General features: G+C 49.5%; 1 protein-coding gene across 2 annotated transcripts in view; it reads left to right on the top strand.

Moving 5' to 3' along the window:
• Positions 1–18,148, top strand: part of WNT9A (Wnt family member 9A) — a 55,568-nt gene that overhangs the window by 22,089 nt on the left and 15,331 nt on the right. Inside the window, exon 2 of one of the 2 annotated variants that reach the window (XM_050309932.1) lies at positions 13,274–13,489. In XM_050309932.1, coding sequence (XP_050165889.1) covers positions 13,276–13,489 — 214 coding nt within the window. In that variant the 5' untranslated portion in view covers positions 13,274–13,275. Of the gene's footprint in view, positions 1–13,229; positions 13,490–18,148 lie in introns of both variants that reach the window. The other variant, XM_050309925.1, reaches the window with a different exon arrangement.

Raw genomic sequence — 18,148 nt, forward strand, 5'->3', positions numbered from 1 at the left:
AAGATGAGGCTTGCAGATGACTTGGGGACGACTGCAAGAGCTCTCTGGCTGAATTTGCCCTCTGCTGTGGCCCTGCAGGAGTGGATTTTAATCTTGGAAGTGGCACCTGTACCATCAGTTTGCTCCTCCCGTGGTCCTTTGCCTTGAGTTGTCCTAAGGGAATGAAGGCAAGGTGGGAATCTGGGCAGGGATATCTCGTGCAGAGTAACCTTTTAAAATAGAATTGATTTCCTACTGCTTGCACATCATTATGCTGCTGTTTCCCGGCCCTTGAGGTGCCTGAAGTACAAACAGTTTGTATGGAACAATTTAGTTCTTTTTTGCTTCTTCCACTTTTGGTCCTCCAAGGAATTCCCAAGGAGTAATTTAGAGAGCAAACTTTCAAACCCCTTCATCTGTTTCGCAGGTGTTTCACTCTGTATGGTTTTGAATTCAAGGGGAGTTTGGGGATGTCGATAATTGTTTCAAAGGAGACGTCAGCTAAATGTCTTTTAAATTTGGGAAAAACTCATCACCCAGCCCTGGGCTGGGAGCTGGATCTCCCAGTGTGCCTTCAGACCTGCACAAACAATTTATGTTGTGAGGCAGAGCATCGTCCTGGGTCAGCACTCCACGGCTGAGTGCAGGAAGTGCAGCAGTTGGCTTTGATTCTTCCCAGAGGAGTAGATTTGATGGGATATCTCTCAGTTGGAGCTTCTGTGGTTTCTCACAGTCGGCTGGAGCCTTGTGCCCTCCTGTTCAGCTGTAATTTGGGAATCTTTCTGAAGGAAAAGATTCATATCCTGTACTGGGCATTTGGTGAAGAGGTTGCACCTGCTGACATTTCTGGGCTCTGAGGAGTAAAACTGTTAAGACAAAGGGAAATCACAGAATCCCAGAATGGGTTGGGCTGGAAGGGACCTTGAAGGCCATCTAGTTCCAAATCCCTGCCATGGGCAGGGATACCTTCCACTAGCCCAGATTGCTCCAAGCCCCATCCAACCTGGCCTTGGATGCTTCCAGGGATGGGGCAGCCCAACCTGTACCAGGGCCTCCCCACCCTCACAGGGAGGAACTCCTTCCCAATATCCCTTCTAACCCTGCAGTTTAAAGCCATTCCCCCTTGTTCTGTCACTCCATGGCCTCGTCCAAAGTCCCTCTCCAGCTCTTGTAGGGTCCCATTAGGTACTAGAAGTGTTTTCCCTCAATTAACTTGGGATTGTTCTCTGCATGTGGCCACCATTTCCCCCTCCAGTCCTTGGCAATGGCCATTGTATGGAATTTTGGAAGGACACACTCAGTATTACCCGTGGCAGCTTTATTGATCTCAGTAATCTCTCAGTATGGGAAGATGGGGCATCATTTTGCTTGGGTAACCCTCGATTTAAGGACTGTCTTTCTGCTCTGCTTGTTGTCAGTGGATGGTTTAGAAAATGGGAACTTGCACAAACTGGCTGAAGGTCTCTTGGATGATCTTTGCCTGCTGGGATAACTCCAAGCCTTTGGATCCTCTTCCCACAAGAGGCAGTTTTTCCCTCAGGATCTTTCCAGCATGTTTTCTTGCACTTCTTTACCTTAGAATTGAAAATGTTTCACCTTTTCTCTATCTGCAGGAACTGGGAAAGGGATTAGGATAGGAATAACAGTGTAGCTCTGCTTTTGTTGGGACTTCTTTCTCAGGCATGAACAACTTGCAGCTCAAGTGGTTTCTTTGCCTGCTTTGCTGCTTCTGAGGTCCCCTTTTTTAGGCAGTGGTTGTGACTCAAGGCTTGCTCTGAGCTGCTTCTTGGAACTGAGGTGAAACAGTCCCGGCTGGATGAAGGATGTGTCTCATGGAGCTGGGGAGCAGCCAAATGGATCATCTCTGCTAAATGAATATGGATGCAGCTGTGGCATCCCACAACGTGCATCTTTACATCCAGCCTTACAGCCAGGCTCTGTCCCCCCCCCCACCAAAAGTAACTTGAAATCTCTCAAAATGCAGCGAGGAACAGCTCTGACATTCAGTGAGGATTGGGCTGGCAAGGTACAGAGTGACATAATATGTCTTTGCCCTCTAATCTTTTACCCCTTCCAAGCTCCAGGCACACAAGAGCCGATTCAGTCCTTAATCTTGGTGTAACGAAACCACCTCGTGGTTTTCTGTGTGTTTGAGTTGATCTAAATTGGGATGGCAGGAGCTCCCGAATCCAGCAGCTTTAGGCTATTTTAGGTGGTGAAAATCTGCCATTGGCACTATGGGAGGCATTTATAAGTAACAAGCTAATTATGTAAAATGCACACTGTCCACTTGTTAAGATCTTCTTAAAGTTTCATAATCTAATCAGAATTTGCTATGAATAACACTTGGCTTGTTGTCCTCCCCTCTGCCTTTTTAATGCCACTTTGGGGGGTGGGTGGGTGGGTGGGTGGATGGATGGATGATCAATACAGGAAGGAAATGCTTTCCTTAAGACTGCTTGGTTGAGTGTCCCCACGTGCTGCTTTAGTAATTAAGGATTTATTTAATAATAAAGGATTTTCCTCTTTAATCGCTGAGCACAAATTGCGTTGATTTGAAGGTGGATCATGGAATCTGAGAATGGTTTGGGTTGGAAGGGACTTTAAAGGCCACCTAGTTCCAAATCCCTGCCGTGGGCAGGGACACCTTCCACTAGCCCAGGTTGCTCCAAGCTCTGTTCAACCTGGCCTTGGACACTTCCAGGGATGGAACAGCCACAGCTTCTCTGGGCAACCTGTGCCAGGGCCTGCCCACCCTCACAGGGAGGAATTTCTTCCTCATATCTAATCACAGTCTCTCCTCTTTTAGTTTAAAACTGTTCCCCTTTGTCCCATCAGTATCTCCCTGTGTAAAAAATTGCTCTCCCTGATGTTTTAAAGTTGGTTGTTTTTTTTTTTTATGGATGATAAGCAGTCCCATCTGCTCAGCAGCGCTCACAGAATGAAACCTTGGCTCTCCTGGCCTGTAGTATTTTGGTTAATGTGACTTTTTGCTGGCATAGACCTTACATGGCATCATAGAAAAAGGTGGATGTGCCAAAATCAGCAAGTATTCTGAGGGTGTTCACCTGAAGTGTTGGCAGGGGCAGGTCTGGCTGAGGTCCTGGCCAGTATTCCATAGTCATGTCACCTTCAGAAGGCAGGTGAGGGTCCTGCCAGCAGCACAGGCCTGTGAACAGCAGGTGATTCAATCATCCCCTGTGATTAACCACTGCAGCAGCATCTGCTCCCCTTCCACAAAACCCGAGTCCTTTGAGGAAGGGTGATCCCATTCCCGTAGTGCTGTGGGATCTGGGCCTGTCTTGGTGAGTGCCCATCAGGAGATGTTCAGGGGGTTTGTTCTTTCCCTCCTCTCCTGGTTTGCACCAACTGTGGTGTGGATGAGCAGAGTTTCAGGGTGCTGGGGGAGATCCAGGGAAAAGCAATGCCTGAAGGATGTCAGGGAGGGAAGCATCACACTTGCATCTGCAGCAGAAAAGAGTGGTGTGTGGTGTTGGTTAACTTGACTTCAGTAAGGACATAATCTCCTGCACTGGTGGTTTGTCCTTGTCTGATGAGTTTGAAGCCTTGGCCAGAGCTTTTTTGTTCAGCTGCAGCTCTGACCACTGAAATCTCACTTGAAGCTTGTAGACCCTCAGGACTTCAAAGGTCCTTCAGAAAGACATTCAAGAGACCCCTTTAGTCATGGGATAACCTCCATCTGAGAGCCTTTGAGTGTCCTCCTGTTGAGTTTTGTGAGGAACCAACCTCTGTGCTCACAATTGACTCCCCCACAACCTCTGCTGGGGCTCAGGAGGAGGACAAACTCTCCCATCCCATCCCATCCCATCCCCACGCTGCCTCCAGTGCATCCCGCTCTCTCCAGCGCCCCGAAAGTTTGTTTTTTCACCTGTTTAGTTTTGAAACCTGCCACGAGGATAATGTGACATTAGAGTGGAAAAGCAATCGCTGCTGTGCAGGGGAGGAATTGCAGACCCGTAAACTGCTCCCAAAATAGACGAGATGATGTGTCAACCCGCCCAACCATCTAAATACTCCACGAGCTGACCTCCCTGCGATATCTAATAGGGGCTGGGGAGCGTGTTTTGAGGGGAGGGAGAGGTGAACCCCCCCCCGAATCCACATGCTCGTTTCTAGAAGTTGTCATTTATCCAGAAGTTTGACTAGGAGCCAGTCTCTGCTTCCAGCTGGGACCTCCAGGTCCTGAGTGTAAAACGAGGGGAAGGAGGAAGAGGCTCATTCTCCAGTTGTTTTTTCTGTCCCGGTGAACTCGAGGAGCTCTTTGCACTCGCTGTGTTTCCCTCAGAGGTTTCATTGCCGTTGTGTTGTCGCAGAGTAAACTTTTATTTTCTCTTTAGCTGCTGTGCTGCTCCTCCTGTGTGTGTGTGTGTGGGTGTGTGCACAGGGATATCTCCAGGCAGCTTGGGAAGCTGCTGTGTTGGCTACAAGGAGTTTCTTCCCTGGCTGCCAGTGGCTGTGGTCTGGACAAGGGCAGCTCTGAGAACAGAGCGGGCAGTGTTTGGGAGGGACAGCGGGGTTTATCCAGCGGGATTTATCCCACAGGCAGGCAGAGGAGCAGCCCAGATCCCGCTGGATCGCGTCTGCTGCGGAGCTGCTTGAGGCTTTATCTCCCAAACCGAACAAAAGGGCTGGCTGAGGTGTTGGGGAGACAAATGGGCAATTCATTAAGGAGCCGGATCATTCCCTGGCAGGGGCGGCGGCAGAGACTGACACGGACACATGGCCGGCCCTGCCAGGCATTCCCACGTCCTGCCGTGGGTGGGAGGCTTGCTGGGGACGTGGAAGGACTGCTGGGAGGTTGCTCCAGGCCCCATCCAACCTGGCCTTGAACCACCTCCAGGGATGGGGCGTCCACAGCTTCTCTGGGCAACCCGTGCCAGAGCCTCGCAGCTAAGAATTGTTCCAAACGCCTAATTTAAATTTCTCTCACGGGTTAAAACTGTTCCCCCTGGTCCTGTCAGTATTCCACGTAAAAAGTCACTCTTCCTCTTATTTTATAAAGTCCTGGAAGGCCCCAGTTGCAGAACTAGCAGGTGGTGTGTGCTTGGCACCTCTGGGTTGGTTCTTGCCGTCACCCGAAGGGTTGGAGAGCGGGTGGGTTAAATGCTGCAGCCACACCGAGCTGCATCTTCCAGGGGACCTTTTCAGGTGCTGAGGACACAGCAGGAAGGTAATTCCTTCCTTCAGGACGTCCCACATGGGCTCAAATCAGTGGTTTGTCCAGCCAGACGTGGCCATCCAAGGAGAAGCGGGACAAGCGATGTGGCTCCTGACGTGTCCTGCTGGCTCCTGGCAGTCAGTGCTTTAAAAGCTTCCTGAGCCCTCGTGTTTCATCACCCATCTGGATGAACCCTCCTCCCTTTTCCTGAATTTGTCTAATCCCTTCTGGAATCTGGCCATCGTTTTGGGCTTCACAACATCCGGTGGCAATGAGCCTTGAAGTTTAATGAGGTGCTGGTTGGAAAAAAGGCTCCGTTCGCCCCGTCCAACATTTATTATTATTATTATTATTATTATTTTAATGCTGTGCCTGCTCTGCATCAAAAGGTCTGATCCTTGCACTGCCCTGAGTGAAGAGATCCCTGTGGAGCTTCCAGCAGACCTGCAGGACTTGCTTGGGTTTCCTGGCAGTGGCTTGACCTGCAGAGAGCCAGAAGGGACGGGCAGGAGGTGTTTTGGGATCTGGAGGTTACCCTGTGTGTGATGCTTTTCTGATTCCTTCTTTTTTAGAACTGCAGGGATAAATATAAAGCAGCAGCAGTGCCAAAAAAAAAAAAAAAAAGGGGAAAAAAGGCACAGGGAAGAAACATTTATGGAGTTTTTCTGGTTCCTCTTTTGGTTTAGATTTCAAATGCCAAATATCCTTTGCTCTGTGCAACTCTTCCTAGGCAAGGGAAGCTGCTAAGACCATGAACTTGGATTTTTGTTTGCTTGGAACAGGAAAACAAAGCTGTTGTTGCAGGTTTATAGCACAGATGACTTTTCTGGCTTTTAGGAATTCGAGTTTCATGGTAGGAGTAGATGTAAGAGTTTTTTATGGCTCAACTTTTTTGCAAGAAAATCATGCTGTTGAATATTGTGGCCTGTTTCCTGTCTTGAAAATCTGGTGTAAATTCTTTTGCTGTATCTGTCCTGTGGTCCTCAGTGCCACCAAAAAAATATTCAGAAGGAAGGCAGAGGGAGGGACAATCGTGTGTATTCTCTGTAAGGGTCATGTAGAAATGTCCCTTTTTTCCCCATGTAGTGTCATGGAAAACTGTTAGACTCAACTCTGGATGAAAATCATTGAATATCTGGAGTAGGGATGGACCCACAAGGATCAAATCCAGCTCCTGGCCAACCCCAAGAATCACACTGTGTGCCTGAGACCATGAACTACTTGAACCCCATATCAGGAGTAGAGCTGAGCTGTTTTTTGTTGGAGCAGGGAGCTGAGATCCTGGGATAGCAGGATTTTCAGCAGTTAAAAAAAACCCCAAAACAAACCCCAAACAAACAAAAAACCTCTCTATATTCTGAAAACAGCTTTGTTTTTTCCCCCTTTTGGACCATATGGAGCTAAAGAGGTTTAAACAAACCTTTTAATTTCTTCCCTGGGTTTATATCTTCATTTTCCATCGCATTTCTCCCACTTAACTGCTTCCCTGCTCCCAACTCCACGTTGCCCAAGGAGCAATGGGATTCAGGCCAAAAGAAATGATGTCAGGCTACCAAAAAAAAAAAAATTAAATAAAAATAAGCAGTGGCTGGCTAAGGAGCAGGGGTGTGTTGTTGGGGTGGGGGTCCAGGAGCTGTCCAGCTGGGCAAGGGGGGTAATTCCTGGCACAGGCTGCCAAGGGCCAAGCTAATTCCAACTTAAATCCAGAGTGAAAGCCCCTGTTGCTGCCTGGCCCATGCATTCCACTGGCACAGGCTGGTCTTAAGTTGGGTTGAAAATCCTTCTTAAATCTCCCTGATTGCTGTTTCATTCTTGAGAGGATGAAGGGGAGAGGAAACAGCCTTTCCCTCTTTCCCTCCCTGCCTCCTTCCTCCACCTCTGCTCCCTTAGGGACGGAAGGGCTCGTTCCAGTGGGATTGTTCCAGTGGAATTAGGTCTTGGGGCCAAGCTACCTGCGGCCTCCCTGGGTAAAGACCCCTCCTCCAACACCCCTGCAGTGTTTCCTGAAGGTGGTTTGGTGCTGGGAACTGCTCAGCACTCAGGAATTGTGAGGGAATGCTGGAAATGCCTGGAGAGCTGGTGCTGATGTTTGTCCTCGTGCCGCTTCCAATCTGGTTGAATCTTCTTCTCCATCCGAGATATTTACCTAAAATAAAGATATCTTTTGCTCTACCAGACCAGAAACTTCCTGAATAAGGTTTGTTGTGAGGAGAGGAAGGGAAAGGAGGGAGAGGTAGTTCAGCCTTCTGCTTCGGATACACCAACAAGGGCTGAAAGGCTCAAATTTGATTCTTTTCTCCTTTTTCTGGTTGTTTGTGCCCCCCTCACTGGGGGAAAGGAGGCAGGAGGGAAGGCAGTTCCTCCCTTCAATGAAGGAAATTTATAACACATTTATAAATACATAATAATTTCCTATGCCTGTAACTCATAACCTGTGCAGGTCTCCTGCTTGGCATGAATGGGAAATGCTGCAGCAGCTTGAAGTGTCTCCTTGTGGTGCAAACCCAGCTGGTCCCTGGGGCACAGTGATCCCAAAAATCCTATACAGGAAGGTGCCATCACAGGGACATCTCCAGCCTTCCACATAAGAGCTCCTCGCTCGTTCACTGAGATATTTTTCCTTCAGTCGAAGGAAATTATTTACCCTCATCTGTTATGGACCAAACTTTCTGGTAAATTGGGCAGGAGAAGGTGAGGGCGAATTTTGGCAGGAAATTGGTTGGAGGGTTATTTATACATAGAACAACCATCCTGTATCTGGGAGAAAACCATCCCTGTCTTGCTCCATGCACAGGAAAATCCCTTCTGAAGTGATGCGACAACCCCTTTTTTTTGGGGGGGGGTTTTTTTGTCCTCAATCCAGGACAAGTGGCCTGGGGAAATTCCTCTTGGACCTCTGTGTTCAGCAGCCTGGGAGAAGTTGGAAGTCTTCCAGCTCCTGTGTGGAGGTTAAAATGGGGAACTCCAGCATCTCTGTGGTGACACCTGGGCCTGAAAAGAGCTCTGGGATCAGAGTGGTTGCCGTGAGCGCTGGAAACATTTGGGAAAGCTGTGCTGGAAAGGAAGATTTGCACCAGCAAATTCTTGTGTCCAGAAGCAGCTGTTGTTTCTCCCTTTTTTTTTTTTTTTTGATGCTGAAAGTAGCTCTTGACAGCACCCAAGGCAAGGGTAGCAGAGCTCTTACATGTCCACTTGTCCATGCTGAGAATCTCAGAGGAAACCCCTGTAGGGATCTCTGCAGGCATGGTTGAAAACAAGCCTGAATGAGTGACACCTACAAGAATCTGCACCTTTTTCTCCTAAAAGCAACCCCAAAAAAATCTGTTGGAGCATATTGCACTGGGAATGTGATTGAGACTGGTGTGTCCTTCCCTGGTGAGTGATTTTTTTAGGGTCTAAACTAGCCAGGGTAGGAAAGCTTTGGCTTTGTAGCCCAGAGGATGGCAGGGAATTTAGAAACCAACTTGAGTGGCTCCAGGTTTTGTGGAATAGCAAATGCCTGAATTTTGGGGTGAGTGATGTGTCTTGGGGCAAAAAAAAAACCCCCACCAACTTAGTCCTGACTTTGAGGGGTGGAAAGAAAACAGAGAATTGATTATTTAGTAGAAAAGAGAAAACTTTCTGTGATACCAAGTGATTTTGGGGGTCCACCAGTGGTTCTGGCAGCTCTGGGAAGAGCAGAACTGAGGCTGGTGAATGTTCTTGAGATGGTTTCCTCTAGGGGACGTTGAGTGTGAGCAAAATGGTGACACTTGGACCTATAAACACTTAAAAACACCAAACAACACAGTGCACAACGAGGAGGTTGATCCTTCACTGGCAACTCTTGGTCCAAATCTCAAATCTTCATTGCTCGCCGTGAAATTCAGATTATTTTCTTGGATTTTGGGCTTTTTATGCTTCAGATATTCAGTTGGATTTTGGGGGGTTAGGAAGAAATAGTGGTGGAAAATGGAGAAAAAGGAATGGAAGTTGTCCATTTTCCATGAGTCTTTTTAATTATTAAAAAAGAAGAAATAGGGGTGGAAGGAGAAGGAAAAGGGCTGGAAGTTGCTGATTTTCCAGGAGTGGTTTTTTTGTTTTGTTTTGTTTTTTATTATTAAAAGGAAGAAATAGGATTGGGAAGAGAAGAAAAAGGGCTGGAAGTTGTCAGTTTTCCAGGAGTTTTTTTAATTATTACAAGGAAGAAATAGTGATGGTAAGAGAGGAAAAAGGGCTGGAAGCTGTTGATTTTTCAGCAGTCTTTTTAATCATTAGAGGGAAGAAATAGGGGTGGGAAGAGAAGGAAAAGGGCTGAAAGTTGTCAGTTTTCTAGGAGTTTTTCTTAATTATTAAAAGGAAAAAACAGTGGTGGGAAGAGAAGGAAAAAGGGCTGGAAGTTGTCAGTTTTCCAGGAGTTTTTTTAATTATTAAAAGGAAGAAAAAGGGCTGGGAGAGCAGCAACGCTGCAGGAAAACCGGTGCCACAGAAAGTGAGAACAGAATCAATCGAGTCACTGTGCAGATGTGCCACAGATAAATCTCCCAGCAGGAGGAAGTGCCAGGACAGGAATGCAATATTTCAGCAGGGCCTGTCGTTCCAGGTGGGGATGGCAGAGGCTTTTCCTTGCAGGAAAACAGCTCACCTTGGCCAGTGGCACTTGGAAAGGAAACTCCTGGGCGCCCCAAAAATGAGGGAGCACCCCCAGGTCCTTGTGGGGGCCCTTAAATCTGTGTCACCCTCCCCTCAAATTCCCATCAGGAAAGTCCCCACTTGAGCAAGGGAAAATCCAGGGACACTGCTGGAGGTGTGAGCTGATGAGGCAAGGAAAAAACTCTTGACTTCTGGAGATGAGCTGCAAGCAGGGCCAGCCTCAGATGGCCTGTCTGGAAGGAAGAATCCCACGGATAAAATCCCGCAGATAAAACTCGGCTCCACGGCTATCAGGGCGAGCTGTGCCGTGTTTGGGATCTCTCCCAAGTCCTGGATACTCAACCCCAGGCAAACAAAGCACTTAGCAACGTTTGGGATGAAGTTCCCCCACCCCAGGGAGCCAAATGCCACCAGGTAGAGTGTGTGTGTGCCAACTGGATGGGGTCTTGTAATTCCAGCAGGTGACAAGGAACCTTCTGGATCCCTGGTTTAAAAGTGGGGATAGGTGGAACTGGAGGGGGAATAGGGTGTTGCAAAGCTGGGACAGGTCCTTGCTGAGGTGTGGATGGTGCAAGTGTGAGGAGAAAGTCAGGAAAGATTAGACCAAAGCTTGGGTTATGCTGAGTGTCCTGGCTTTGCAGGTTCATGTTGCTCTCAGAGAGGCCGGGGTTAAATTGCAGACAGGTGAAGCTTCCTGGGTTGTGTGCAGTGAGCTGTTTGGTCCCTCTCCAGGTGCCACCATCTTGGAGAATCTTAAAATCCAGTTTAGAATGGTTTGGGTGGAAGGGACCTTAAAGATCACCCAGTTCCAACCCCCTCCTTCCTGCCTGCCACGGGCACTAGAAGGTGTGCACCTCACACTCAGCCCCCTCTTGATGCAATCCCAAAGGCCTGGCTGGCAGTTAAATCGTAACAGTTGTGGATTGGGGGTGTAAAAAAAAACAAAAAACAAAAAGCATGCCCTCCCTGAGAAATTTCCTTGGAAAGAACAGCTTGGCCTTTGTGAGGAGCTGAGAAAGCGTCCGACTGACACCGTTGCCTCACAGGACCTCACTCAGCCCGGGGTTGCATAAAAGGGCTTTATGGGATTAGGAGGGTTCTGTGCAGCGTGTCAGGTGGAGCTCCCTGGCTCTGCCTGCACTCTTGTTATTGATGCCATGCTCTGGGAAGTGCCACCTCACCCCTTTTTTTCCGGGCTTCTGGAATGTGTGTGCCGAGCTGAGGCTGCTGGACACCCACCCAGTGCTGGGGAGGGAGAACGTGTGTGATTCCGTGGGTGTGTGGCTTCTACTCAGGGGATTCTTCACCTGGAAGACTTTCATTGCTTGTTGGCTTTGAAAACCTTTTTTTCCCCCCTAAATTTACTCCATCTCTTATTGTAGGGATGCTCTTGAGCACTAATCCAGGCAGTCGTGGATCCATCTCTGCTCATTCCATACGTTGAGTGGCTTGTTCTTGCAGCAGCCCTGGCAGTGTTGTGCCTCTGTGCAGCACCAGAAATCCCCTTTTTCACCTTCTCCCTGTCCCTGGATCTTTACTGTGATCATACTTAGGTGACTTTTATCAGAGATCCCCCAGACCAGCTAGCTGAACAGCACCTGCTCAGATGGAAAGGTGAAATGGGAAGGGGGAGCTGTCAAAAATGCTCTGCCTCCCTCTCTCTCCTTTGCCAGCTGAGGGTCTCTTATGCCAACCGGTTTTCCATGTTTCCAGTGAATTTTTATCACTACAGGTTTTTTTCTGATCTTAATACTCTTGGAGGTAACTGAAGGAGAACATCTCCCTGCCCATCTTTTTTCTCCTAAAAATCCCAACTCAGCTATTTCCCCCCTCACTCCCCCCTCAGATATCTGATGTTAAATCACCTCGTCAGTGCATCAGGAATGATTAGATCTGTCCTGGATGCTGCTGGCTGGGACTCAGGGCAGGATTTTATGCCCTTTGTGCACCAAGGTTTGGGATTTAGAGCATCCAAGCTGCCTGCCCTTGGGAGCTGTGCTCCTGGCAGGATGCATCCCACTAATTAGAATTAAAACCAAGAAATCTCTGCTTCTATGGGACAGGTGGGAATTTAAAAACTTTCCAGGATCCATCAGCATCCAGCAAAGGGGGTGAGTGTGAGCTCCCCTCCAGGTTTTCCCTGGTGGTCCTGCAGCAACGGAGATGTCCCAGCCTGTGACCCATCCCCATGCTCCCCTCTTCAGGATTGCCATGTCCCAGCGACCCTGGAATTCCAGATTTAAGCCATCCTTCCTTTTTTTGGCTGGGGAATGTGTGTCCAGGTGCTCCAAAACGCTGCCTGGTGATCCCCATTGACTGCCTGGACTGGCACCCGGCCTTGGCCAGGGCAGGGCCAGGAGAGTGGGGTACAGCCAGCCTGGCCAACAAACCATTCCTGAGCCCAGCAGATGTTCCTGCAGCCTCTCTGCTCCCTGGGGCCGATGCCAGGCTGGTCCTTTTCCAGCAGCTCCGTCACTTGACACCGGGAACAGTTCTCTGGGCTTTTGTGGCACAGTGTACAGAGAGTCAAGGACCTTGTGCTGGGAGGAGGGAGGGGAGAAGGCAATGGGACATGAACTTTGTACTTCTTCAGGGCATTTTTTTTTAGGGGGGGGGGGATTTTGAGCTTGTTCTGTCTTGTAAAAGCTCTTGGCAGTGTCTCCTGGAAAGTGTATCCTGCTCTCAGACCTCAGGCTGTGGCTCACTGGGTTTTATGTCAGGATCTCCTCTGCTGAGGGCAGGGAGGCTTTATGTGCTTTCTCAGTGTCTTTTGGGGATTTGGTGGGACACACCATCCTCTACCCCTTCCCAAGCTGGTTTCTGGCTCTGCTTGATGTGCCAAAATGATTTTTTTTCCTTATGCACAGGACAGTGACAGTAGAGCTCGTGTCTCTTTGCTGTTTTCCCAAGTTCCTGCAGTTGGGAACCTTCAATTATTTCTTTCCAGTTTCGGTTTTGAACACAGTCCTACAGTGAAGGTGGCCAAGGGTTTATGTCCAAACATAATGTCCATTATGTCTGTGAGAGCTGGTAGGGAACATAAATCTACTTTTTACCCTTCTCCTGCTCCCACCCTGCTTTAAAATCCCTCTGTGCCCAGGCATCAAGTCCACGTGGTGGGTGCTCAACCACTGATGCCACATTAACCCCATGGGCTGTGTTTCATAGAATCACAGGATGATTTGGGTTGGAAGGACCTTCTGAAGACCATTGAGATCCAACCCACATGAGTGGGGACACCTTCCACTAGCCCAGGTTGCTCCAAGCCCTGTCCAACCTGGCCTCAGACACTTCCAGGCATGGGGCATCCACAGCCTCTCTGGTCAACCTGTTCCACTGCTCTGAAAGAAGAATTCCTCCCTAAAATTTCCTCTGAGTAAAGAACCTCTCCCTAAAATCCCTTCCCTCACCGCTGCGCCCGCTCTCTGTTTCTTCGCAGGCTGACGGGGAACGAACCCCTGACCATCCTCCCTCTGACCTCAGAAATGGAGGAGGCCGCAGTCAAAGCCCACTACAAGGTGTGTGACCGGCTGAAGCTGGAGAAGAAGCAGCGCAGGATGTGCCGGCGGGACCCGGGCGTGGCCGAGACCCTGATGGAGGCCATCAGCATGAGCGCCCTCGAGTGCCAGTACCAGTTCCGCTTCGAGCGCTGGAACTGCACCCTGGAGGGCCGCTACCGCGCCAGTCTGCTCAAGAGAGGTCAGTAGGGTGGGGGTTAAAGGTTTTTTGGGGTGGTGGCACCCCCTGCACCCATCTCCTCCCCCGGCATCCTGCTGTGTCCCGTGCCACCGGTGCATCCCCACCTCGCTGGAGAGCCAGAAAGAGCTGGCAGGAGGCTCCAGCTCAGCCGTCAAAGTGCCCAGCGGACAAAGGATGTGCTTAATGGGGGTAATTGATGTGCTGATGGCGGTAGTTTATGTCCTTCTGAACCCTTCTGCTTCCCGCTGGAAGTTGAGCTCTTGCTGGAGACGAAGGTTTTGAAACTCCCAAAGCTGTCGCCTCTTTTTTTTTCCCCCTAATTTTTCCCAGATTTTTTCTCCATTTTCCCTTGTTTTCCCTGATTTTCTCCCGATTTTTCCTTCCTATTTATTTTTCCTCTTTGTTTCCCTTCTTTTCCTCCCTTCTTTTCCCCCCCTTCTTTCCCCCTTCTTTTCCCCCTTCTTTTCCCCCCTTCTTTTCCCCCTTCTTTTGCCCCCTTCTTCTTTTGCCCCCTCTTCTTTTGCCCCCTTCTTCTTTTGCCCCCTTCTTCTTTTGCCCCCTTCTTCTTTTGCCCCCTTCTTCTTTTGCCCCCTTCTTCTTTTGCCCCCTTCTTCTTTTGCCCCCTTCTTCTTTTGCCCCCTTCTTCTTTTTGTCTTTTTATTCCCTTTTATTCTGCCTCTTCTTTTTATTTCCCCCTTTTGATTTCTTCCCCCTTTTGATTTCTTCCCCCTTTTGATTTCTTCCCCCCTTTTGATTTCTTCCCCCTTTTGATTTCTTCCCCCTTTTGATTTCTTCCCCCCTTTTGATTTCTTCCCCCCTTTTGATTTCTTCCCCCCTTTTGATTTCTTCCCCCCTTTTGATTTCTTCCCCCTTTTGATTTCTTCCCTCCCTTTTGATTTCTTCCCCCCTTTTGATTTCTTCCCCCCTTTTGATTTCTTCCCCCCTTTTGATTTCTTCCCCCTTTTGATTTCTTCCCCCCTTTTGATTTCTTCCCCCCTTTGATTTCTTCCCCCTTTTGATTTCTTCCCCCCTTTTGATTTCTTCCCCCCCTTTTATTTCTTCTCCCTCTTTTGATTTCTTCTCCCCCTCTCCCTTTTAATTTTTCCCTATTTATTATGCAAACATGGCAAATATGGAAACAAGGCAAACCAGCCTGTTCTGTGCTGTCCTGCTGGAGAGGGCAAAGGGAGCCCCATCACAGCACAGGGCAAAGCCTTCAAATGTTCGTGTCCTGTTACTGCCCTACCCAGGGAAAAGCTCCAGGTTGTGTGTGGAGGGTAATTCCCACACCTCTTCCCAGCAGTTCAGATGGAGGTGACCATCTGAATATTGGAGGATAGGGTGGTACTTTTATCTCCTTCCTTTGTGCTGTCTCACACAGTCCAGTTTCCCCCACTCTCCTGGTAAATCCAGTTATTTCCAGCTCACAGCTGAAATGCAGCAGGACTGTTTTACAGACAACGTGGATTGGTTTGGAGGGTTTTAGTGACTTCCAGAGAGGAGGGACCTGCACCTGGAAACCCAGGCGCTGATGATGTCTTTAAAGACAAGAGCAGAGGTTTGCAGTGCTCCCTCCCTCGCTAATTAGTGAGGAGGAGTAATTCAGAAGCGCCAGGGCTTAACTAATGCACTGTCACTGAGTGGTGGAAACAAGGAAAGTCCTTATGAAACCCAAGAGGTCCAAGAGCCAGAGCTGCAAGACGTTTAAAAATATCCCCGCATGCCAGAGGAGTCCCTGGATTAGTGGCGCCTTGGGAGAGCCAAGCACTTTCTCATGCTGACACCTGGAGGCCACAGCTTGTTCCTTCAGACGGGACCGTCCCCTGGACGAGGAGCAGCCCGAAGTTGAGCTGCCCCCAAAACACCATGGGGACCTCCCCGCTCGTCCCCCGCCTTGTCAGGGAGCTGGGTGATGAATGGCAGCCCTGAGGGCTGCAGGGCTCTGCCTGCTGCCTCCCTGGGGCGTGTTTTATATCCCTGCACCATCCCTGCCCTCCACCGGCGCTGTAAATCCTTCAGGTGCTGCTCCGTGGAGGAGCACCCTGCCCTGTAAATCTTTCCCCCCCTCCTCTCCGGGAGCTGCCGGTTCCTGGTTCAGCGTTGCAGCAAGGGACACCCCCGGGGCAAAGAGGCACATGGATCACCCTCTCAGACACAGCTATTCGGTGTGGGGGCTTCTTTCCTCTCCTCCAGGAGCTGCTTCTTAAGGAGAAATTAAAAAGGGGGCAAAAAACCCCCCAAAACAAACCAAAACAACACCAAAGCCCAACAACACTTTTTCCACTTAAAAACTTGGATCACCAGCAGAGCCCTGGCTGCTGGTTTAGCAGCTTGGGCTGATGCAGCCCGTTTCTTAAAATAACAGGGGATTGTTTGAGGGACTCGTTATCCTCTTCGGATCCTCGCAAACAATTTTTGGAAATGGCTGAAACTGGATAGCTGCGGCCTGCAGGCTGTCAGTGCAAGGGGGTGGGGGGTTAGAATGCCTGCATTGATCTGAAGCTCGTTATCTCGTTACCAAATCTCTTGGTGCAGTCAAACAGTGCGTGGCAGAGATGGCTCTGGGCCTGGCCAGGGCCAGATGTCACGAGGAGTTGGTTGGAAGAGCTGCACCGTGGTGGGTGAGACGATGCCTGGGGTGATGTGATGGGCACTGGGAACCTGTGGAGCTTCCAGGGATGGAGAATGGGAAGGGGCAGAGAGGCCAGGCTGGTGGGTGGAGGTTGATGGAAGGGGAGAACCTGGCAGATGAACCGTTTCTCCTGGATTTCTGTTGTGGTGGAATGGCACTGACCTTCATGCTGAGGTTTCCCACCTGCTCTGAACCCAGGGCTTCACATCAGGAGCTCTTCAGGCAGGGTGTGGAGCTGGGCTGATAAATCAGACCACATCCAGGCAGTTTGCTGTGATTTAAGTGCCCAAGGCCAGGTTGGACGGGGTTTGGAGCAACCTGGTGTAGAGGAAGGTGTCCCTGCCTGTGGCACAGGGGTTGGAACGAGATGGACTTAAAGGTCCCTTCCAACCCAAATTATTCATGATTGCAGTGTCTCAGACCTTCAGAGGAGAGTGCACACCCCCTGTTCCATCGAGGACTCTCTCAGCACACTGGTACCTCTCTATTTTGTAGCACAGTGGCAAGAAGCCAGTTCTACAATCCAGGAGCACAGAGGCTTGGGAACATCTGTCTGCAGCAGTGGCATCCCCTGACAGGCATGTGGGCAGGCTGACCTAGGGTGTAACCTATTAAAAACACCCTGCAAAGGGGGAAAGCTGCTTAGAAGGCATTTGCTACCCAGAGGAGTTCAGAATCCATGATATTTTAGTGTGTGAATTAAATAAAGGATTCTCCCAGCAGTTCCAATGAGAGTGTTTGCAGTGCTGGAGATGTTTCTGTGGTGTCAGAGGATGTGGTCTCACTTTTGGAGGGGAAAACAGATGGAAAAAGTATGAATTTGGTTTCTCAACCCTCACTAGTCCTTAAAATGTCCTCAGTGAGTGTGGAGTAGAGCCTTTTTTATTTTAACTTTCCTTCAAGTGAGGAAAAGGTTCCTGCTCTTCTTTTCCAGGTGAGCAGTAGAACGGTTGGATAATTCCTACCAGAGTCTGGTTTGAGTCTGAACCCTTGGGAGGACCAAACCTCAGTCTCCTGGGCTGGATTTTCCTCAGTCCTTGTGCACCTGGGAGTGTTTTGGGAAGGCAGGCTCTGGGAATGGGCCAGGTAGTGCCCCATGAGCTTGGACTATCATGGACCTCCCAAGGAACAGTTCCAAAAATGACCTGGCAGTGTCTCTGCATGTCCTTGGTTGACACACCAGCTCACAGATATATCCACTACTGTCACCATCCACTTGTGTTATTTTTGAGTGGGGGATTTCTTGAGCCCCATCCAAAGCTGGCCTGGAATTGCATCTCAAATATGCAGTCGTTTACGGCTTCCACGGCTGGAGAATGGGCAGCTATAAATACTGCCATGTTTGCTTTTTATTTCTGGCTTTTGTGATTTGGATTGAAATCCTGGGTCTCTCTGAGTGTCACTCAGGCTGCTGAGGGGAGTGGATGCTGGCACATCTCTGCAGGTGAGGGTGGAGGTGTAAAGGAGGGGGTTGTGCATGGAAGGTTTGAGGTGTAAACTGCTTTTTGAGGCACTCAAGTGAGGTGCTGTGTTGGGGTCCCAACCCTCAGGTGCCTACTGTTAATTTTGTAGGACTGGAGTAAGACCCAATGACTTTTTTTCAGGAGGGAGAGGGAAGAACAAGGAGCACTTGTGGTTCCTGCCCCAGCCATCAGACTGGAATCTGTGCTGGGTTTGGTGTCCCCTTGGTAGCAGCATTGCTGTCCCATGATACCTCCAAGGCCTGTCCAACCCTTCATGGAATCATGGAGTGGTTTGGCTTTGAGGGGACCTTAAAGAAAATCTCACTCCAACTCCCCTTCTGTGGGCAGGGACACCTTCCACTATCCCAGGTTGCTCCAAGCCGTGTCCAACCTGGCCTGGGACACTTCCAGGGATGGGACAACTCCTGCTCTACTCTGTTATCAGGCACAGACTGTGCACACAGTGACATCCACAGAGATGGCCAGACTTTGTTCACATCCTTTAATCCTAGCTTTTGGCACCTCCACACATTCCTTGCCCCCTCTGTGTCCTCTTCACCATCA

Source organism: Myiozetetes cayanensis, unplaced genomic scaffold (assembly GCF_022539395.1).
Source record: "Myiozetetes cayanensis isolate MyiCay16 unplaced genomic scaffold, myiCay2020 scf1, whole genome shotgun sequence".
NCBI lineage: Eukaryota > Metazoa > Chordata > Aves > Passeriformes > Tyrannidae > Myiozetetes > Myiozetetes cayanensis.